The sequence below is a fragment of the Oreochromis aureus genome, linkage group 7 (genome assembly GCF_013358895.1).
Source record: "Oreochromis aureus strain Israel breed Guangdong linkage group 7, ZZ_aureus, whole genome shotgun sequence".
Lineage (NCBI taxonomy): Eukaryota > Metazoa > Chordata > Actinopteri > Cichliformes > Cichlidae > Oreochromis > Oreochromis aureus.
In genome coordinates, this window is record NC_052948.1 from 12,896,867 (window position 1) to 12,920,958 (window position 24,092).

General features: G+C 41.6%; 1 protein-coding gene across 2 annotated transcripts in view; it reads left to right on the forward strand.

The window, feature by feature from the left end:
* The window catches only part of roraa (RAR-related orphan receptor A, paralog a), a 188,285-nt gene that overhangs the window by 137,574 nt on the left and 26,619 nt on the right, over window positions 1-24,092 (forward strand). The window contains exon 1 of one of the 2 annotated variants that reach the window (XM_039615784.1): window positions 3,445-3,580. The exons of the other annotated variant lie outside the window; for it this stretch is intronic. Coding sequence (XP_039471718.1) covers window positions 3,550-3,580 — 31 coding nt within the window. The 5' untranslated portion in view covers window positions 3,445-3,549. Of the gene's footprint in view, window positions 1-3,444; window positions 3,581-24,092 lie in introns of those variants that run through there. 2 annotated transcript variants of the gene reach the window in all.

The window sequence follows — 24,092 nt, forward strand, 5'->3', positions numbered from 1 at the left end:
ACACTTTTCTTATTTAAACTTGTCTTTAAATGCAACCCTCCGCAGTGCTCTGGACATAACCCAATAGTGTCCTCTATTTTCACTGAAATAGATATTTCCTTTGTTGTCTGTGTGATTTATTGAAGTCTTCCCACAAGTGGAAGCCCCCAGGAAATTGCCTGGAATGGCCTTAAATTGGTTTATGATTGTGTGGTGTGGGCCGGTGCTGTTATGGTTCTAATATTATGCCCTCCACTCCTTGGCATCTATATTAAATTGATCTGTATTGTTTTCATGGAGTGCCTGTTGGAGCTTGTTAATTCTGCCGCTGCTTCAGGCAGGTGGTGTAGCTCCAAACACCCAGGTGGTGCGGTGGAATATAAGCCTCAGCTCTCTAAAATATCTCACATGATCGGGACGCAAAATGAGTAAGTCCAAAAGTGTTTATCTTGCGGGGTTAACTGCTGCGGAGCGGAACACCACGCGGCCGACTGGGTCCGCGCTCTTAAGAGGCGAGTCCAGAGTTGTAAGAGTTAACGTGGATCAGCTGCATGGTGAGCCTGTGCAGGGAATGGCTACTGACAGACTGCTAATGAGGCCATTATCAGGTCTCGTCCTCTTCTCTTCTCCCGGGGCACCGGTGGATGTTCTGTACCACATCTCAATTGAATTTCATTCCACAGGGCTTGTTTACGGTAAATACATTTGCTTGAATTAATCCACGAGGAGTGTGAGATACATGACTTGGCCAGTCTAAATGCAGAAATTTACTGTGTTGTGTCCGCTTCAGTTCAGTGTCGGCATCCACCACCAAGACTTTTTTCCCCCTCAGGGGTATAAAGAAATTATCAGCTAAAACAGTTCTATTGAGGGCCCCACATCGCTGCATTAATACCCATAGACAGCTGACCATCAGTCCCTCTGTGGCTTAATCAATACCCTAATGAGCAACTATCAGCAGCGTATTGGCATACTGTCACTGGTAATGTGAAGCAGTCAAGGAAGTGTGTGATCAAAAGCTAATGAACCAGCCTTGCTGGAAACATTTGTCCTCAGGGAAGCTTGGGCTTTTAAGCACAATTATATACAGTTGGAGGCACTATATTTGTTGCATGGCTGACAGACAGAGCAGCAGCAGCGTCTTTTTCCAGTTTCACTCTGTATGATCCACATAAACACTGTCAACTGTTCTTTTATTGAAAGTTTTTTTGCGTTGTAAGAATGCTGAACAGGAGGACCGAGTGCACAGTGTGACCCTTATTCAACCTTGCAATTTACACAAAAGCTCTGTATCTTGTGTTTCGGTTTTATGTAGTTTTTTATTCATATTAATTATATATATATATAGAGAGAGAGAGTTACACGTCTCTATTTTACTGTGGCATTTAACTTTGTTTTCTTTTCTTTTCTTTTACGAGGAAACAAATAGGTTTTATTAGAAGCACGGCTATTTCATTTTCATGGTTATTTTATGAACCTCTCTCTCTTGTCAGAAGCTATTCATCACATTCACGCTGCAGAAACATAATGTAGAAAGCATGCACTCCTTTCAGCTCTCTCCTGATGCTCAGGTTGGAGTACTGTATGGGTGTTGTCCTTCTCTCTGTCCCTGCTATCATATTGTGCTTGTTTGTTTCCCCTTAACGGTACCTCAGTGTTATGTCCCAGTGTGTCGCGCCGTGCTCTGTTCCAGGGAGTCTGATGCAGCAGCCAGTTTCTGAGAGACAACCACAGATAGTGACAGTTAAACCTGCTTGTGCGTGGGCCTTCGCCCTCTGACTCATCTGTTGAACTTTGAAGATCTTGCGGGGAGATGCCTACATCAAAATGAGAGGACTGTACCGTCTGTTACATCATATTGTTTCGAATAGTTTGCCGTGTATGCGTGTCTGCATCTAGTTTGTATACCAGGCACGCTCCATTTGATTCTATCAGCCTCTGAATGATATTTTGCTCATTAGACAGTGTGCAATAAGAGACCAGTGTTGACACAACCTGAGTTAATGTGTTTAGAGACTCTAATGGATCATAGAGGTGCTAATGAAACATTGTCATGGGAAGATTTATGTTGCAAGCTGCTGAGTTCTCATTTCCATTTTATATGTGGTTAGATGTACCTTTATTCAATGAGCAGAACACAGCGGAAGACACCAAATGAATATAGATATTTCAAGTGTAACGTGGGAATAAATAATTCAATTTCCTGTTGCAACTGCTTTGTTAAGCAGTCGTAACAGGAAGCAATTCTCTATCATTCTGTGGCATGGATACAGTGGGGTTAATAAAAGGTTTAGTAAAATGAAACAAATATAGAGAAGTTGAGAAAACGAGGGTGTAAAATTCAAATTTCTACATGTGAAATATTGATTTTGTAAAAAAAAAAAATGTTTAAAAAAAATCACTACTTTAATTTTTAGATGTGAAATATTGCAGTGTTTGAAACCGAAGCTGTGTGATGTTTGTCTTCAGACAAGATGATACCAGCACCAGCTTATTCGTGGAAATGCCAAATGGTTATTGGCCAAGGCTGGATTGCAGTAAAACCAGAATATTGTATCAGAGAGAGGCAGCTGGTTAGGAGTCAGAACAGATTATCATATGAGAGAGGATGAGTGAGGAGGAGGAGGGGAGGAGAGGATCGGAGAGAGAGAGAGAGGGAGCGAGAGAGAGGTAGAGACTGGAATGGAAAGCAGGGGGCGAGAGTGAGGGGCAAAAAGGAGGACGAGTCAGAGAAGTGATACCAAGAAACTCATCGTGGGGTGGGGGGGATCATCCAAAAACCTTCCGTCAGTATCTATATCGCCTCCTTCACCTGTCTGAGGAGGTGTGTGTGTATGTGTGTGTGTGAGAGAGAGAGAGCTGCATGCAGGTCCTCTGAGAGGTCAGAGGAAGATGCTGAGGCTCCACTCATCTTCTCTCTATGATGGGCCCACTGCTGCTTGCCGACATCTGGCCTCACACTGATCACTCATATCTACAGACAGGGAGGTGGAGAAGAGCGGGGCACTTGTATCACCAAGTCACAGAAAAAATTACACTTCCTCTGTCATCCATTCTCACTGCTCTCTTTTCTTTTCTTCTTTTCTTTTTTGAGTCACCATTCTGTTGTCTTCCTGTCCCTCCTCGCTTTTCTTATCCTTCACATTGCACAATTTTAAAGGCAAAACAAAAGCACAAGGTGCAGAACAAGAATGTGATTTTTCTCTCTCTCTCTTTTTTATGCGACAGCTGGTTTTGTCTTTACCCTTGCACTAAAAAGATAAGACGCAGATAGTTAAGAGTGTGCTGTGTCTAGCAAAGCTGGTATACACGGCTCCGACTGCAATCAGTGGGAAGAGGGCCAGCTTCCCTGCCTGAGCTCTCAGCGCCCCTACTGGCTGCATGCTGTGCCAATCAAAGGCTAGTGGGTGGGGAGCAGTCAGACATGAACACTGATGTCACAGTCACATGGATTCTGGTGTGGTCATGCTCGGAGGCTGAGAGACAGAGCTGTGCTGGCCAGCTGCTGCTGAGACAGCAGTGGAGGGCTTTGCGCTGGTGATAGTTCTTCTCTTATGGACTCGAAGCTCAATGATGTATTTTGTGATTTCAGCTATGAAAGGTAAGAGCACAATGCATGCCGATCGCGCACCCAGAGTAACAAGTAGGGAAGTACGAGTACGCTATTCACAGCCTGCCAACTCTTTGCATTTCATTTGCAAGGCATGAGTGTGACAGAGAGAGAGAGAGAGAGAGCGAGAGAGTGAGGGGGAGAGAGGAGGGGAGGGAGAGATACAGTAATACATTGCTTCTGATTGTGTCCAAGTCAGTTAAGCTTTTCTAATATGTCTGTCCGTGCACTTAGAGAATTTCTGTTTTTAACTCTCAGAAAGAAAGAGATGGAGCAATAAGAGCAATCTCCATCTTCCAAAAATAAAGATTCAAAAAAAGAAAAATTAAAGGTTTGCTTTCATTTTTTTTATTTACAGTGTGCGTTTTGTCGCTGCAGTTTTGCAGGATGCTGTAGAAACCACAGCCGGTGCAGCTTTTTTTCCACTAGTTCGACTATTACACGAAATAGCTCCAGGGCTTCAAGAGTAGAAGTTTTTATTGGCGTAGATGCGAGGTGGCATGCGATGGAGAGGGGGCTTGGGTTGGAGGGGTGTTTTTTTTTTTCTTCTTAATCCTGTCGTTCCAGTCCAGGGAACGTGTCTGTGCTGCAGGAAGATGTGTGTGGTAGTGTTGAACGCGGGTCGCAGACGAGCGACGAGGCACTGGCGCGACTGGCAGACTGTGATTCTTTGAGTTGATACCGATGCACGTGTTTGTCTCTGTGTGTGTATATAATTATTTATATATATATGTATTTTTTTAAATTTTATTTCTGCGTGTCTGTGACAGTGTTGTGTTCCACTGACCTATTTTTGGGGTAGTCGGGTTTACATGTGGCACAAGAGCAGGACTGGGTCCTCCCAGTCTCTGTGATGTTGATCTAGTACGCTTTAATCCCAGCTCTTCCACCCCCCTCCGTTGTACAGGCGAGCATGTGCACACGCAAACACACACACACCCGTGCAGACAGATAGTGAGTGTAGTCAGACATACAGTGCATCCCCACACTTCTCTCACGCATGCCTGCACACACAAACATACACACACGCGCGCACACACATATATGCACATAATCACGTTTTTTCCACACTTATGAGTTTTTCCATACAGAGAGATGTGAACAACCATGCAGACATATGTGGTGAGATGCACTCCTAATATAATTAAATAGGCAACGATAACCCCGCTGAGGCACAGGCAGCTGTCATTCTGTGCAAAATGACAAAAATATATGGAGCTGGAAATAATTTGATTTGATATGTGCTGCTTTCTTATTTTTTCCTTCCCAGTAGATTGAAAGGTTTGGAGGAAAAAAGCACTCGGGCATCTTCAGAACACAGTGGCTGCATACATGCATATTATTAAAAGCAAATGAAATTAATGTGTGATATTATATGTAATTAGAGTATTAGTAATATTGATAGTAACACTTACAGCTTGTCTGACTTTCGTTTCACTCCAGCTGCCACGACCACGGTATTAATTCCTTTCATTCTTTTCTTCTTCTTCTTCTTTTTTGTTAACAGTGTAAGGGAAGTCATTTACAAAGTGACGCTCACAGTCAATTGTGATAAGCCTGACGTGTGTGAAATTGAGAAAGAGCAAAGTCCTGAATCTTATTTTCATGAAAAAAAAAGACCCGTTTGACCTAATGTCCTTTTACATGCATTTCATAGTGAAGGGTTTTTATGAAACCTCATATTTTTGGAGAGAAAAAGAGTTTTGTGCTGTGTAGCATTTCTAATCTTTTTATTTTAAAGTGTAACATGCTCAAAATGTTATTGTGTTTATTTGTGCTTCGCTTGACTTGGCACAGAATTTCGTCTTCTTTGTTACTCATTCCGTTCAGAAAAATGAGCAAATCTGATATGTACAGCAAAAAAACTGCTTATTTTTTGTGCTCTAATGAGTCTCTTCACCAGTCTTCCTCTAGCGCCGTCTGTTCCCTCATTGGTGCTTTCAGTTTGATGAGGGGTGTCTAGTGTCATGAAAGGATATTGTGACAATGTCAGAAATTAATTAAAACGTCAACAAGGGGGATAATTGAAAGCTAATTTAAACAGGAGCAGTAATTTCTCCTGAATGTGGTCAGGGAAGTGCACGATGACTTGCTGCATTGCCACAGACTTTTCTTTTTTTTAAGTTTACATTGTTACCCGTGCATACTGCATGTGCCCTATCTGGTGTTTTTGAAAACTGTTTTTCATCCTCTGCACTTCAAAAAATAATGCTAATGTATTATAACGAACATCTCTCTGTGCCTCTGTGGCTTTGTCTCTACCCTGCACCACCCTCTACCCACCTCTCCCTCTCAATTCAGCCTCTCTACCACACCACTGCCTCTCAAGTACCTAATTACCTGTAATGGAAACATCCCTCTCATTACCCCATGCAAATTAGCCAGCCTACTCAGCACAATTAAGATGAAAATTCCAATTACATAATTAAAGAAAGTTGTTTGATGTGTGGATAGAAAAGGTAAAAAAAAAAAAGTGTTTCATACAGAGCACATATAATTAACCCTTGAAAAGGAGAATTATTGTGGCAAGATGGGTAGCATCAATGTTTCAAAATTGTTGAAAACAGGGCCCAGTGAGCTACTACAGCGCGTGCAGACAACACATAAATATGTGATCTAGCATGAGTGTGTACTAGACTGTGAAAAATCTTTTGGGGCCCTAGAGAAGGTAAAGCCAAATATCTTATGATAGGCGCTTTAAGGCTATGTTAACAAGGCTGTAAATATTTGCTGTGGATTTGGTACTCTTTGTCTCTTTCAATCAGTGGCCGATTGAGGCGCTCACTAACCAGTGCTGCAGGCTCTCACACATTAAAGCAGAAGTTAGCAAGATTGGCTATTATCCAGTTAAGGACTGAGGACATGAAGAGCCAAAGGGGAAAGAATATGCCACAGATTAAGGTGAAGGCAAATATAGCACAAGTCACCTGCAAGGATTTAAAATAAAAGACCCAATTATTTTAGGACGAGGCATTCATGCACGTTTTGATCTTTTTTTTAAAAAATCAATAAATATGGTGTACGTTTTAGTCTGTCAGTATGTAATTTTAGACAGCTACAACATTTACTTGAGTAGAACCACAAATGTCTGTATATTTGCAATGAAAAAACCTTTATTAATTTAAAGGGTTATATACAATACAATACAATTAAAAGCATGCACACAACATCTGAACAGATGCAAGGCGGGACAAACAAGTCAGCCTACCAGACGTGGAGTGTGTGCTTCAGCCCTCTCTCCTGCCTCTTAGCTCACCGAGGAAGTGGATTGGTGTCCCCACAGGTTATTAAAGTGTGTGAGCTGTGCCAGTCTGCGCTGTGCACACTGAGACAAACATCCTGGCTGCCTGTCTGTGTGTAGAGGGACTGGTTAATGAGATATTGACTGCCCATTGAGAGCATGGATTTTTGATTTGGCTCCATAGAAGTTGGGGAGAAAAGGATGTGCACTCCAGAGAGGATAGGCGCCTACGGATAGACACCAGTTTCTGAACTGGGGATTATTTTGCATTTTAATTTATGAATGTGTTGCACCGTTTAGGTGATTCTGAATTTGAAAAATTTCAAATTCTGGGTTTGAGAAATGTGTTATTTGTGCATTGGATATAAGTGTGTTAAGTATATGATTTGCCCTTGTGCTTCCAGTAACAACACAAAGAAGAATTGCCATTTCTTTGTAACCACGCATAGTTTTTGTACAAACATTAATCTGCAGCGGCGTCCGAAGCATTGCCAGGGTGCCAGACAGCTCTGTCAGTCATCTTGTCTTGTCAGTCACACCTTGTGGTTTTGACAGATTAGTCCAATCACAGGCAAGGTTAAACGACTCCCCTGTTCTATGTCCAATCAAACAGCGGGCAACAACAAACAGCAGTTGCTCAAGGTAACCATCGGACTAAATCCTTAAAAACTTGAGGTTCATTGAGGGTTCTCTATTTGGCTCCCCAGTCAGGTAACAGACCAAGCTGGGCTTAGCCTAATGCCTTTAACTTAAAGGTAATTTCCTACTTTACTTTCAGTCTGTATTTCAGGAGTCACTTATAGAGCCTTTTGAAGTATCTCGCTGTCATGCAGCATTTAGCTTCTGATAGAATACTTCCTCTGTCAGCACTCATTAGATAATCACATACCACAGGCTATAGAGTTAGAGAACATTTTTGCTTTCATTTTTTTTGCCTTCTGTAATGTTCTAAGCAGAAAATGTAGCGAGAATATAGATTCTCTCTTTTTTTTGCTGCCCTCAATCTTTGCGTTCTAATAGTTTGCTGTTTGCAGTTATTTGAAATACTGACACGCATCCTCCCAGCGCAAATCAGCTTTACTCAATAAAGTGCCTCAATAAAATTAGTGTATGACTATGTAATTTAATAAGGAACGTACACTTCTTCTGCTTCGCGTGCTTCGCCTTGCCCTCGTCTGCTTTGCCGCCTGTGGTTTAAAAGTTAGCAGTGTTTTAAGAGAGTGAAGGATGAAGTTTTATTCCCCTGTACTTTCATTCTGAGCATGTTTCGTACCATTGGCTTTTTTCCTCTGTGGGCCTCTGGAGGGCTGTCCATTTGCTTTTTGAAGTTGCATCAAAGAGGAAATGGGGGAGAAAAAGCATTATTGATTTTGCGTTTTGTCTGACTGAAACACTGAGGACAGAAAAACACATAAGGAGTTAGGTGTTGGCAGTGGGGCAGCTCCGTCTCTTGTGTGTGAGCCAGAGGGAGATGGGGGAGATATCGAAAGAGGTAGAAGGTGAGGAGGAACACCAGACAACACTAATGCATCTCTCCCTAGAGTCGTATGCTCAGTCCTTTCACTTCCATCATTTCTCCTCTCTTTTCTGTTCCTAATGGTGGAGTAAATAAAGCCCATTACTGTACGGCCTGAGACAAACCTCTGTCTTTCCCCACCATGTCGGATAGCTTTTCCATCAGACCGGTGACTCCCGAGGTCTGACAGCGCTCTACAGTTGACCTGCTTTTCCATGAAACACCAAGCTGCTCTCTTCTCAGTTGTAATCAGATCTCCCTGCTAGGCAAGCATGCTGGCAGCAGGCAAGAAGAGGAGTATTGTTTTTTGTGGTTTATCACCTTCTTCGCCCTCTTCCTGCATGCGTCAGCCTAGCAGAGGTGACACAGGAGAGGAGTACTTTTCTGGTGTTAATCTGACCTAAGGTGACTAAGAAAGAAACTCTCAGTGATAGAAACCGATAAGAGCTTGTGTCTAATATTCCTTACTCAGCACTTATGCTAAACAGATGCGTGGCGTCTTTTAGCCGTCTTCTTTGAACTCTGTCGAAAGACATCTCCTAGGCTTCACATGCGCGATTCCGTGGAATTTGTAGTTAGGAAAATGACGGTGAAATGCGAAGACTTTGCCAGTAAAAGCGTGCTGCAGAATAAGAGGCTGAGGAAGGGTCAGAGGTCACAGCATACTGAGACATACTCCCTTCTTCTCCATGGAGAGCTACGGCAGCATCTAGGGAGCCTGGTGGGGAAGAAAGGATGAAAAATGAGAGGCGTGCAGAATTTTGATGAGATGAGGGAACAGGCAACGTTATAACAAAGGTCGTCGCAACATGTGCTCCGCCACTTGATTACAAAAGGGAGAGAAGTGTGTGAGGCGTTTGATTGCATGTCCCAGCAGAGGCCATTAGAGGTTCTACTTGTAGGATGGCTTCATTTACACTCATCTGATCTGTTGTGTGCGCTTATGAACAAACAAAGATTGCGAATCATCCTGAGCACTAGGGGGTGCTCTTCAAGGGGAACAAATGAGAATATCTGTCCCCCAGGGTTTTAAAGTTTTTACCGTCTCCTAAGTTCACCACCATTGCCGGCGCTGGTTACATGTTGCCACCAGGCAGAGCGATGCATGTTTGAATCTGGAATCAAAGTGAGAACTTGCTCCCAAGGTTTGCAGCATAAGGTGCTCTCACACCAGCGAAGATGCATAAAAGGAATTCCTAATCATAAATAACAAAGAAAAACAGCCTTGCCAGAACAGACTGCTTAAGATTGATTTTTATGCACATGCATTCATTTGGAATAAAAGAAATGCTGCTTCAGTGCTAATTGCAAAGATGAAAGGGGAAGAATGTGCAAGGCAATGAACTTTGATTAAAGGCACAGCGCATATCCTATTCAGGGACATAACGTTTTAATGAAATCCAGGCCCATTTATGGACTCGTAAAGTATGTTTTGAAATTAAAACTGAGTTTATACGGTTGATATACGGGATGAAAAAGATACACTCCGTTCGCATGTGTTGGTCTCATCATCCTAATTCAGCAAGTCAGGCGTCAGCGCCAAATACACGATGTCTATCTTAGACAATGAGCGTGTGCATGCTTCCCAGCTGGAGCAAAGGGGTTAACTGGCTGTGGAGAGATCCTTGACCTATCTGAGATGAGCTTACCGCCCCCTCAAGCAATGTGGAATATCTGATTGCTGATTATGAGTTTATTCCCCATCGTGCTGAGCCTTTTGCATGTCAGGATCCATCCCTCCCCAGCAGAACTGATTAAGGAGCTGGAGATGATGCTACAGCTCTTAGCAATTGCTGAAAGACTCTCAGAGAGCCTGGTAATCTAGAGTGCAGCTGGCAATCACCCACCACTGACTTTTTTTCTTCCTTTTTTTTTTACAGGCTTTTGGGTTGTTTTGTTGTTTTCAAGTGGGTTTTTTTGGCATATTGTTGTCTTTGTTCCCCCAGGGCTTCTTGTTTCTGGATGAGAGCTTTCCTAGTGCTGAGCACAGGTCCTTGTCAACCTGGCTGCTCAGCTCAGCCTAGTCCAGCCTTAACAACAGCAGCGTCAGCAAAGACCCTCGCTCAAAGTCTCAGGATTTGCTTATGATCTCCCTCTTATAAGAGCCTAATTTGGGCAAAAGAAGCATCTTCATCCCTGATGTAATAAAGCTCTCTCTTGGCTCATTTTCAGAGTTCCTAGAATCCAATACATGGGACACAGGCATCAGATAAATTGAAATAAATAGCTCCTCAAAACTGTACCCTTATGTTAAGTTTTGGGGATTTATGTGCCATTCAGTGAATTTCTGTCACAGGAAAACAAATGGGAGTTTTCTTGCAAAAAGACTGCATGACTGCTTTATTTGCTCACAGGGATCTGTCACTTAGTTACAAATCAGCAGCTGTCATCTCTTAAGTTTTGTTTTTGTCAATAGTTGGAGGGTAGAGGAAGACAGCGCCGTTCCTACTGTGCTAATGGTTGTTTTAATGCCTTTAAAGTGCGACCTGGAGCAACAGAGGACAAATCTGCCCAAATAGAGCATTCTTAATTACTGTAAAAGCTCCACAGCCCACCGTTATTGACGTTTCACTGTCAAACACATCAGCCACAATGTTACTGCCTAACGCTGAAATGCTCGTTAAATATTTAAATATTAAATAGATTGTGTATGTTATTGATTTTTTTTTTGTTTGTTTTAAAACCCAGCTAGGGAAAGACAATGCAAACTTGCTTATTCTATAAATACTGTGGTGTGTTGGCTGGTTTATGTAACATGTAGTAGTGTATGTAGTTTTGCACACAGTCAAAGAAGGGTACATAGAAATCATTTCTTTGTTTTCCAAGGTATTTTTAGAGTAAAGCTAATGGAGTTCCACATGTGACACAATCAGCCCTGGTAATCAAATGACTGTTGTCTGAGCTCTGCTTTCTTGTGTAAATGAAACGTCTTAAAATGTTACACTGTGGTGGTGAAAGACACCAAACGTGTTTCATGTGACAGTCTAAAGTATCTTTGGGAAATCTCCTGTAAAACTGTGTTTCTTAGGTGGGGGGTGGACAATTACACTTATATTTTTTGCCCAACTGCATGCTTTTTAAGTGTCATTATTTTCATATGGACAAAATGTTTAGGTGGTACTCTGTTAAAAACCCCATCTACCTTGTGCTTAGAGGTTCCCATAGTAACATTGCTATGTGACATAATTCACAGGCAATTTATTCTCTTGATTTTTTTCTTATCATGTATGATCATAAACTATGCCTTAGAAGAGTGATGAAAACGTGGGTGAAGCAGATTTTCAGATTGATGATAAAACTGTGGAGGACTTATAACTATATATTACTAACACTGAATAATTTTCATATATTTTTCTTCTATCTATCCAAGTCAGGTTTGGATGGGGGGCTGGAGGATCTCCCAGCTGTGATAGGTCGGGCACGCCTATTTAGCAATCTAGGCTGTCTACCGCTGGGCTAACACAGACAGAAAACCACTCATGCTCACATTCACACCAATTTAGAATTGCCAATTAATCTAAGGCATGCATATCTTTGGACTGTGGGAGGAAACCAGGAGTACCCATGGAGAACCCGCCTGAGCCAGCTGGTGGATTTGAACCCAGGACCTTCAGGCTTTGAGGCAACAGTGCTAATAATTTAATAATTGTATATTAATTATTCAGTGCACAAAAAACAAGGAATTTATAAACATATAAATGTATTTGCTTTAGTAATAAGTCCCCTGTTCTGTTTTCTTTTTATTTAAATCAGATTTTACATTTTAGTTACTGATTAAATAAAAATAGTAAAAATTTTGCCTTCTGCACTCGTGGGTGTGCTGTCAAAACGTTAGCTAGTCAATGTAGCTACATAGCTTAGCTACACTGGCAACGCACAAAGTCGATGTAACACTCCTAGATAAAATGTCTTAATTCTTACCGCAGTCCCACCCAAATATGACATTCACACCAACTTTGTGCCGCCTTCTGCCTCACAGTTATTTTCGATGTACATGTACAGGTACCCACAATGAGTCATTGCTTCCAATTTATTGAAACGAAACGTGTTCATATATGGTGATTTGAAACGCACCATCCATGCGAGTGTGTAACTAAACAGCCCAAACGGTCTGTATTATTTTAGGTTAGATTATCTAAGCATCTCAGTTCTCTAGCGACCTCCTGACTGGAGGCGGGCATTTCTGTTGTGGCAATGTTTGTGGAAAAAAGACGTGTTAAGCAAAATGTTGACCCCATGGCACAGTTTGAACGACAGCTCCTTTTTATTTGTATAATAAAGCAAAAAATGCTTAAAGAAATGTATAAAAAATCAGAAGTGAGTAAGTTTTAGGGAAAAATGCAAAGAGAAAATAATGCAGAAATGCATACACAGATAAATAAATTAAGTGGAAAATTGTAACTAAATAGAGAAATGAATACAGAGGTAATTCAGTATTGATTTACTTGTTTATTTTTGGTATTGGCATATTAATTAATTCATTTACTCTTTTTTTTAAATTATTTTTAATTAATGCAACTTCAGCCCTCCTTGATAAACCACTGTATGTTTCACATACCTTCTCTAGTAGAGTTAGGGAGGAAGGTGTTTTTTGATCTTTTGACACATGATTACATTGGGCCCGTCTGGGCTTTGATCTCAGGATGGATTTTTTTTCCATCTCTTGATGTGGGATTATTATAATTTATACATAAGGGAATTTTTTTGGCCTCACCAAACTTGAGTAAACATAGTATACATAGTAGATTAACATTGTATTTGTTTACAAATTCTCATTAGCGAGGCCTAAGATAATTAATCAGTGGCCGTGGTATATAAGTAGATAGACACTGTTCAAATAATTTATTCCTTTCTACTCTAACCAAGTGTGAGAAAAAGTGTCTGATCAATTTCTCCCTTAGATGTAGCTCTTTGAAGGCATGCAGTGTCTTAGGAGAGTACTAGCCCAGTATTTATTCTCTAGAAACTGAGAGTTGAAGACCTTGCAAATTCTGTACAAATATTACAGGGCGCTGGCTGCCTGACTCAATCTAGGAGTCCTCAATTCCCATTAAATGAAGGATTTGTATGAACCCAATTACCCATACAGATGTAAAATATTAGCTATAGTGTAGGTGTTTGCTGCTGGCCTGAGTAATTTGAGTGCATTTTCTTTTTTGTACCCGAATCTTTTTTTGATTTTATGTTTTCAGGCACCTGAGGCACAACTTCACAAAATCATGAATACAAATGGTTTCTTTCTTTTCTTTTTAACCATTTAAAGGTACACTCATTTTTTTAGATTAGCAGAAAAAGAAACTAACTCCAGCTAGCAAAAGCAAAAATAGCAGTGCTTGCCAACAGAAAAGTGTGAGATATCCTGAATAATTCACCTCGGTATCGCTGACGTCACACAGAAGTTACAGTGACTCACCGACTCATATTTGAGTCCGTTCACAAAGTTTTACACCCTCCTCAAGAGTAAGGAGACATGGACACCAGTTGAGGTAAACAGCGGACTGGCAGCCTACACTTGTAAATTACCACAAAATATTTAATTGACACATAGATTTTTTCTGTTTTTGATTTATTGCTAAGTGTTGATGATATTCAAATTTGTTAAAATATAGTACCTACAAAAATGTTTTTATTAGTGCTGTCAGTGTTAATCTCGTTAAAATGACGTTAACGCCATAACTGCATTAACGAGACAAATCTCCGTTAGCAAGTTAGCACAGATCGGCCCGTGCGTGGGACTGCACGGCGTCAACGCGTTAGCGCTAACGGAGATTTGCCGCGTTAATGCGGTTATGGCATTAACGTCATTTTAACGAGATTAATGCTGACGGCACTAGTTTTTATACGCAAACAGAAGAAACGCAGTGGCCAGCTGCTTTGCATTTCCCCACAATAGCCATGGGCAAATGTAAAATATACAATCTAAATTCAATGTTTTTTATTTCTGTTGGCTGATTAAAGTCTTTGTCCTACACCAGCCACCATAGCTAGGATTATGCACTTGAAATGAAACTAAAAGATGAAACTAATTCAAGAAAGAACCAATATCACGTGAATGAATTCATTCATGTTCTGAGGTGTGAATCACACTTTTAAAAAACCTGACGTTTCACTATAGTTCCTGTAAAACATATTGTTACACCTGTTTATAGTGCAGAAAAATTATTTTTTCATTTCATGATGAAGGGCTGTGCAATCATTCCACTTTTAAAATGCTTGTTTCTCTAAACGGGTAATTAGAAATTAGTCTAGGAACACATGAGCTAGTCTGCTGACAGGGCCAGTTTTTCTGAGCTTACAGTGTAGATCGCAATCTTTACCAAGTCATCCTGCCTCATGAAGTGTTCACTTTTTTCTTTTTTTCACAAATGCAGATACAGTATAAAAAAAATCTATAAATAGCTAAATTGTCATCCAGTGATATCCTTCTTTTTCTCTCCACACAGACTGATTAACTGTATAAAGCCAAACGTGGCCGTTATTAGTCGGACAAATTTATACTACAAGAGAAAACCAGTGGAAAACTTGTCCATTATGTATAGATTGAATTGATTTAAGCATTGTATACTTTATTTTTTGCATGCGTTAAGAGAAAGCAGCTTTTTTGGTAACATTTATTTTAGTTTATGACATAAAGCAGCTCAGTTTCTCTCCCAGGCAATTCAAAGATTGCTTGCTTTGTAATTTGAATGCTATCCATAGGCAACCAATATTATGTGGCTATTACTGATGTATGTTCATAAGATAGATTTGATGTCACAATGTATCCCTTAAGCAACAACAAAAGCTTGCAGTGATGAAGGGTTTATTTTTAAAACAACAGGAAAGGCTTTCTGCAGATTAATTCCAGTGTGTGGTTCACATTGTTGGAGAAACAAATTGGGCTTTACAGAATTAGTGCGTTTGCTGCATAAACCTCAAATCTATTCCTGAAACATACAATTGAGTTTGATGTGATTGGATGCTTCTGAGTTGTCTTTGCAGGAAATTTTTAAAAAAAAAGGAGGAAACCTTCCCAAATGGATTATTGTGTAGTTTGAAGTACAGTAATGATAGCTTGGTGTTTTCTTCATTGACCCAGGTGTGGTTTAAAACTACAATATGGATGTGAGGGGGCTGCCTGTGTACTCCAGTGCTGGGAGACTATTTGCTGAAGGTCATTTGGGATCATAGCTTGCCATTAATAATTCCTGAAAGCATCCAACATCTCCATCTGTTCTGGTGCATTCATCGCTCCACTTCAAAGACAAAAGCAGCATCTGCAGGTTAGCATTAAAGCTGCCTCCGGGCTAAGATGTTGGAGGTGGGATTCTTTGTAGAGAAAACACATCTCTGGTCATCAGGTCATGCTGCTCATATAATAGCCAATTAATGTGCTGTATGTTTGCTCCCGCAGCTTGAACTTGTGAACACATGTGTACACAAAGACTCGCAGACGCACATACAGTACACATTACCTCCTATTTGGACTACGGTGCGTGTTTTTCAGCTCTCGCTACCGAATCCAGTGGACATAATTCCATGCTTTCCATCGAAGGCTACCGGCCTCTCTACAGGGATGCAATTACCACCCTCCGTCGAGTCATTCCACCCGACAAGGTGTTCCCGGAGAAATTATCGAATCGGATTTCAAATGAGGCGTTTAATTACGTGCATTGTGTGTGTTTATCCGTGTTGCTCACCAAATAACAGGTATTCACCTGTGCAATGGGTGTTCAGTGCTGTCTAAAATCTAAACAGGTCTCAGTGACAGGCCCACTTCAGATACGTGGGAGTCCTGCGGGGAGTAAATGGATGTTTGGCAGTGGCATGTGCTGCCCGGGCCTGGTGGGCACAGTGGGCGAGGAGGCAAGTGCCTGGCTGAGTGAAAGATGGCAGTGTGTAAGGAGAGTGTGTGCACACAGCTGAGGCTGTGACAGAAAACAGTGAGAGTTCTGCTCCTGCTGCTCCATCTCTCCCTGCCAATGATAGATCTTCACTTTAATTTTGTTAATAGCGAGAGTCTGGCTCTCAGTGGACTTAGAAACAGCTATTCTGCACCAATTTTCTCTCGGATTATTGTAATCACAAAGGTGTGTTTGGGAGAGGGAAAAAAGGACTGGAAATCTTAGTTTGCATTATAATGTCTTTCTAATTTACTGTAAATTTACAGTTACAGTGCGAGTGTAGCTTGCAGTCGTTAGTCCTTCGTCTCTCACATATAATTTGCTGATAAAGCACCTGTGCCAATGAGTAACTCCACCATCTTTCAGCCCTTGGCTCTTGTACTGTACTGTAGGGCTGACCAGTAAGTCCACTCAAATCAACATCAGCTCCAAACTGCTTAGCCTGGCTAATTTGAATTTCACATCTCTGCTGAATCATAACCCTGTCAGGACCTTTCTTCTTTATCATGCCTGTGCCTCCGGTGGATTTTCATCACAAGCAATAGAAATTAATTACTCAGATTAGAAACTGAGCCACAATTACTATCATTCTTTTTTTTCAAAGACTTACATTTCGCTTAATGTTGATATCTGATCGGAATCACACTGCAGAGGCTAGATTGTCTTTGAAAGCAATTATTTTGCTGTATTTATTCATGGGATTTCAGCGGAAGTTAATGACTGTGGAAGAGAGCGGGAAATGATTTTTCCCGATGACACACTCCCGGAGTTGTCAGGTGAAAGCGAGTGCAGCGCTGTGCCGGCCGCTACACTGGACAGGAGCTCAGATCAACATGATAAAGAGGGACTGATTGAGCTCTGTACAACCACAGGAAGCTGAGCGTTAAGGTTCAAGGTTATCTGGACAAATCAGACTCCTGTTTCCATTCATCCCCTCCTCAACCACCAGCCAGCCCTTCCCGGGCAAACCGGCAAATTAGCAATTCTGATGTCTGCAAGCAGGTCTAGCAAGGGAATGCCTGTGAATCCTAATGCCATGATTAAACTTTCATATCCGTCCGGGGGAAGTGCTGCATATACAAAATAAGCAATCTCTTTTTATTTTTCAGCACTTTAAGTAAGGCTGTCGAGATGGGCAAACATAAACCCTTCAGTGGGGTTAAATTGACTGGGCCAAGAGGGATGAGCCTTCACTCAAGTCACTCAAGTTTTTTTGTATTTCCTTAGTGATTAGAACTGGTATTGATATACACAAAGAAACTGCATTTAAATGACATTTAAATGACCATAATTCGATTGTAGCTGCGCTTCTGCAACAGACTCAATGCCCATTCCTCAACATCACAAATTATTTGGTGAGAATTAACATATTAAAAGGTCACGTTTAAGGAAACTGGATATGCAGACAGTCTTACACTCCCTCGGTCGGCCACCCTGATTGTATAGGACAGAATGTGAGGGACGGGGAGCTTCGGTCCAAACGGCGAGCAAATTCTGGATGTGACCATTATGTAAGATGGTCTTATCAGGCTCTACCTCCTGCTGAGCCACAGCCTAGCTTCCCTCTGCTCCTTCTTCCCGGTGCTCCCAAAACATGGGGCTTCATTAGCTGGGCTAAATATCCCCGTTCTTTGCAATCTCTATCATTTTTTGCCTTGAGGCAATCCGATAATTACCTGTTCTCATTCCCCCTCCTTCTGGCCAGCAGGGAAGTGTTCTGACTTGCATTCGTTTGCATGAAATATTATCAGAATATTGCACATTTCTCCATTCTGCAGCCTCTGACACAGGAAATATGGAGTCGCAGGAGCTGTGATTGACAGGTGTCTGTCTTTCATGTTCCTCTGAGAATAGCTGCTTTGTTCTGGAGTTGCAGCAAGAATTTTGATGGAAGGAGAAATGGCGTAATGTGTATAACGGCTTTGTTGCTTTGTTTAACCTCTCTCGCTCCCATAATTTCCTGTGTTACACTGCTCTTTGTTACCTACAGTGTAGGTGTAAAGGAACTCACAGATTGTCTGAATTTAAAAACATCAATGCGTTACCCCCACAGAAAAAACTATCAGTGCTGGAGTAGGATCTCTCTCTTTGTGAATTTGCAGAGTTTGGGGAAATAGACAGATGAGTGCAGACCACATAATGCCTGGAAGGGAATAGCATCTTGAGTGGTTACGGTCAAAACAAAAGGCCAAGGCTTCCACCCAACTGCACGTATTCTGTCTTATATTATAATTCATGATGTACAGCGGCTGGTTGACTTGATGTATAAGCTTTACCACTAAAGGCAAATCAGCCAGGCTCCCAGCTCTGCAGTTAGTAGAAATCATGTATGAAAGCTCTAATATGCAGGAAATTGCATCTGATCCTCCTATGATGCAGAGCATCCTTGTTTGTCTGCTAAATGACTGCTATGGAATCAAAAATGTTCCTGCTTCAAATATCGCTCTCTTCGCAAGGTAATGTCATGCTTGGTATTTACTTGCATGTCTGTTTCATGGCAGCAAAGCCATGAATATGACAAGTCTGATTGTAGCCAATTTAAAAAATGTCTTTAAATGTCATTCATGAATGCATATTGAAATTTAAAAGGAACTTGTGTTAAACAGAGGATCCGTCTGATACTGACTTGCTGTTGATGCATGAGCTTAAACCCATTCAGTGTCTCCCCTCGCCTTGCTGTGGGAAGCAGTGATGATTTTGGACTTTGTGACGGTCACTTTAATCTCTAATGAAGGCTCGTCCCTGGCTCTGCTCAGCCCTCTGATAGCAGAGCAGTCATAAACAGGCCTGTCAGGGGGATTGCAGCGCTAGCAGTGTAAATGGCAAAGAAAACCCCAGGGACCAAGCCATGCTTGCATTATGGTCTTATTCAGATATAGTGTAGCTGGGAAAAGACAGACTTTCATATGACAAAATTCCCCTGCTTTGCCTCAGCTTACTGTGTGACTGAATCACAGTATACCTTTGGACCCACTTTCTATTTGAAAACTAAACATTACCCACATTAGTGTGAGCATATGAGTTGCATTCCCGTGCTTTCAGGTAGTCGACATGTCTTTGACGATGCTCTGAATGAAAACTAAAATACCATCAGGCTTATTCCAGCTGCAAATAAACACTCGGCTTTTGAGATTGACAAATTGACCATAAAATTCGTGTTTCTAAATTCAGTCGTGCCGTGTTATAGCATATGCTTCTTTTAGTTTTACAACATTACCATACAAATGAAGACGATTTCATGTTTATCATCGTGTGCAAGATGTAAATGTGTGCTCAAACGATTCTGTGAAACTGATTACTGGTTGCTCTGTGTTCTGACACATCCTGTGCTCATGCAGCATGTGCGACAGCTGGTTAGTAATTAGAATAATCTTCTCCCTGGTAGTGATTTAGCTTTCATGACTGCAGCTTACCTCAAATTGAAAATAAATTTATAGATAAATGCGTTTGCTGTTCCAACAAATTATACCGCTGTAACTCAAAGGAGCCAAGTTGTTTATTTTGGTAGTAAAAGAGCAATCAGAGAAAACAAACAAAGCGCTTTATGAGAGCTGTCAGATTAATAATGATGCTACCCAGCGGTGATGATACAAACGATTATTTTTCACCACACTCTACCCCACATCATCATGGTAATTATAGATACTATATCATTATTATATCAAGTATTCATTACAGATTATCAAGATAATTGAGGCTTGCTCCAGGATTGCCAAGTTGACTATGCAGCCATTAAACTGGGAATTACTGTTGATGAGCGAAACACACACATTTCATTATCCACAGCAAACCAGTACTGAGTCAGTGCGCTGCGTTACGCGAGCCTCAATATGTGTGCTCGTGCACAGTGGCTACACACACATGAACGGTTGACAGTGTTAAGATGAGGCTATACATGTGATACATTGTTTTTCTCCCAGCTTCTGTTCTGGTGTATCTGGGCAAATCCCATGGTGATGAGGCGTAGAATCTGTCATGGAGAAGGCATAAGCCTTTCATATGCATAGTGGAGATAAGAGGCAGCCATTTTATCAGGCGAGCTGTCGCTCCAACATGCTCGCGTGTTATGTGTCCCCGGGAGCGCCTCCAGAAACATGTCCCTTTAATGACACGGACCGTACTCGCCAAGAGGACGCCCAGTTTGTTCCGAGCACTAACCTGACAATTATGCCAATTACACAAGGCAGCAGTGTTGACAAACACACCGGGAGAATTGCTTCAGTTGATTGGTAGCTGTGTTCCCAAGTTCCCTGCTGTGACTTCTTCTGTAATTTAACTAGCATGGAGGAGAATTGCAATGGGTTTTCGAGAAAATTCCCCAAGCCTTGTGTTCTTTTGTAACGCGGTGATGTTTGTGCCAAATGAACAGGCAGAGAAATAAATCTTGTGCATCAAGGAGGCAAAGGGGGAGAGATCTTTTTTCCTGCTCGGCACCCGTGTTTGTGGTTTGTTTCGATTCATAAAGAGTGTTATGTTTCCTGTAGGGCCAGAACGACATGTAGAAAGTTGTTGTGGTGGATCATATTACCTCTGAGGATTAGATCCCAAATACTGACCCGGCACCATTAGCGGCTGCTTGTGTAACTAAGAGCACTGCTGTTGGCACCTGAGTATGAAACTTAGCTTTCTATGTAGTAAGACAGGAAACACTGCCAGTGTGGAAGTATACACAGTACACTTGCTGCTCACTTGCTACAGCATGATGTGCGAGCGCTTGGTTAGAATACATAAAAGCTATTTCAGCAGGTTTTTGAGCAAGAGCAGCATTGTACCGCATCAGCCTATTTGCAAAAAATCTGTGTTGATAAGCATGAATATTTTGCAGGGGAAAAAAAAATATGACCCCCCATCCCCCACCCCCTTTTTTATTTTGGTGCACATTTACTTATTGATCTCCTCCAAGCGCAGCACTTTCTTTGCATTCCCGTCTACAATAACGAGGTCCTTTATGATCGCGTGAATCGAATCTCAAATAATGCGCTTTTCAGGCCAGATACAACATTTGTGGCCAAGTATTTTCTTGAGGTGAGCTACATTGTCTACACGGTAGCGGTTTTTAGTCGTGATGGGCTTGAAAAACCTTGCAGGGAGATTTCAAGGCAAGAGCAAATTCAGCTTATTGTTCCACAAAGGGGCCGTTTCGTAACAGTTTACTTGAGCTTTAGTCTAGCCACATAGGCACGCGGCTGACGGAAGCTTGTGCCATGACTGAGGTTCATATCTTGAGCCACCCTGAAGCTGAAGTCAGAGGTGGTCAGTGCGAAGTGTCACCGCAGACGTTTTTCTAAGAGCCCAGCGATACGCAGAAAAGCAGGCACATCCAGCTGCCTGCACTCGCATGGTCAAATAGAAGTGAACAGAGTTCAGTTCCCACATGTCCCCTTCACTTCTCTTACATAATGCGCTGTTAAGCTGGAGTTAGCGGACATTAGAGGTCAGCTGGTTATTGGGACAGTGGAATTATTTACTGTAGAGGAATGGAGATGGCTGTGTGAGGCAAATCATTGTTTTTTAGGTTGTTTTTTTTACATAGTTTGTGGTGGTTTTAAACGCATCACTGAAAAAGTGGGCACACTCAATGCAACTCCTCCGAAAGTGACTGACGTGACTTCTTTTATTGTACGTTACTGCACATAAGCCCGCATATCCTCGAGGACATATTTCCTGTTGCATTATCATGTTAGTGCAGCGTAACCAGTGCCGCTTGTTAGAAATGTCAAAAGTCCCTTAACAGTGAAAGTGCTGTGATTTACACCCATGTTTGACGAGGCTGGGAATCCATTAGTGTCCATCTAAATTACATCAGCCAAGCTACTGACACCAGTGTGCAGTCAGCTGCCAGTTCATTGATTAAGAACAGTTTCCAGTGGTCTTACGTAACTGGCCCTTTCACTCAGTTCAGCGGCGCTGGCCTTCTCCTTGTGGCGGTACAAAATGAAATAAAAGCTGTGAATATTAAGCCTCACGTGCTTTCTTGTAATTGTAGAGGTGTTAGGTGAAGCGTGTGATGGTGCACGATTTTACTGTGGCAAGCTGCACAATAGACACCATCACTCGGGTTTGTAATAATACTTCCTATTGTGCAGTCAGTAACCACAAAACACTTTCTGAACTTTATGAGATGTTTTTCTAGCCACCATAATTTTTTGACAGCCCGTGTGAAAACTGTTTTTAGATTGCTGTTGGAAGTCTCCATCTTAATTCAGTCAACTCTCTTCTTTTTTTCGGGTTTTGATAAAAGAAGAAGCAATGTCAATCAGGTGAACTAATGGGAATGCGCATTTTGTAATTCCCTCAAAGGGAATGGTAGATTGAAAAGAGTTTGCAACCTTTTAACACACTTGCACACACTAGCACTGACAGTCAAGCTCCATTATCTGACAGCTGGAGAGGTTAAAAATAACTGTGCTTGCAGCAAATTAGACGTATCATTTGGCTTCTAAGTGAGAGATGAATCTTTGTGTGGATGCTCCTGCCATGCCGTGACACAGGGGCAATATATCAGCCTGTGTTTGCCTGTCTTTCTCATAAACTCCAAATGGAATTGTAAACAGATGAAGCAATTTTACACCAAATGTATTCTCTCTGAGTCGCTCCTATGCTACAGTGAGAAGCCCAGCTACCACAGATATATACAGTACTGCCCCATGTGCTCTCAAGCCAAAGTAGATAAATCATAATTTGGCCGCCTGCAGGATTATTGCTATCGCTCAAAGCCAATCCTTGAAGTGTTTTATGTGTTACTTTTTTATCTGATGATAAATCTGGTGTTATTGCATATATGTGGGGAGGACTTTGAAAGATCTCACTGGCTATTATTTTTGCTGCTCGCACATGAAGCCATATTTACACGTGATTTACAGCAGTATTAGGCATATGTACACTTAAAGAAACACTAGTCAAGTTTTCAATATCATTCAAAAGCACTGTGCCCAATTGTTAATGCACTTATTGTACAATGTAAGAAGGTGGAGCGTTAGTTGCCTTTTAAGATGTTAAAAGAAGTGTAGCTGAGGTATCTGTGTTTCACTGGGGTAAGTAAAGAGATTTCCATGGGAGGCTTAGGTGACAGCCGAGGTATTCGTTTCCTCTAAAGACCCAACAACATCATTGTTAATTCATTGCTATTTAATAACGTGCTAGAGAAGGTGCAGGAAGGATGATCTTTGTCTCTGAACACAATCTCTTGTATTCCCTTGCTTAAGACCCGTGCGCTAAATTTGTCACCGACTGCGTAAAACTGCATTCACCCCGAGTTTTAAGTTCAGGTTCTACGTGTTTGCTGAGCGCAGTGTGGTCTTGACTGAGTCTACTTGACATGATTTATTTCATCCTGCTTAACTGACAGGTATTGATGAGATAGAGGGATAAATACAGTAGAGTGATGGAATTAAAGCCCACCCTATTGTTCCCATGCTGTGCATCACTGACACATGAGACTCATGTCTCTCATTAAAGAAAGTAAATGCTTCAGGCGTTCTCCCTGCAAAAGCATCGAGTTTGCATGCGCGTCTGCGTGCACACTTGTGTGTGCTTGTGTGTGTGTATGTGTGGGAAGCTATCTCAGTTATTTTCACTCCGTATAATCTCCCCCTTCTTGCACAATGGATTTAGCTTAGCCTTGAAGAGGGTGAGAGCACAAATTGCAGCTGACTCTAAACAGCATTCACTGTGTTGACTGGACATGTGATTACATTAAACAACAGGCAAGACTATTGATTATTTCATTAACTTTAAAGTATTGCCCGTGAAAAGGACAACACAGCCATTCTTCTTGTAGCCTTTCTCTGATACTGAAGCATCTTTGTGTTGCACCGCTGGGCAATCCCCGTTGTTTCCTATATGATGCTTCTAAGCCACTAA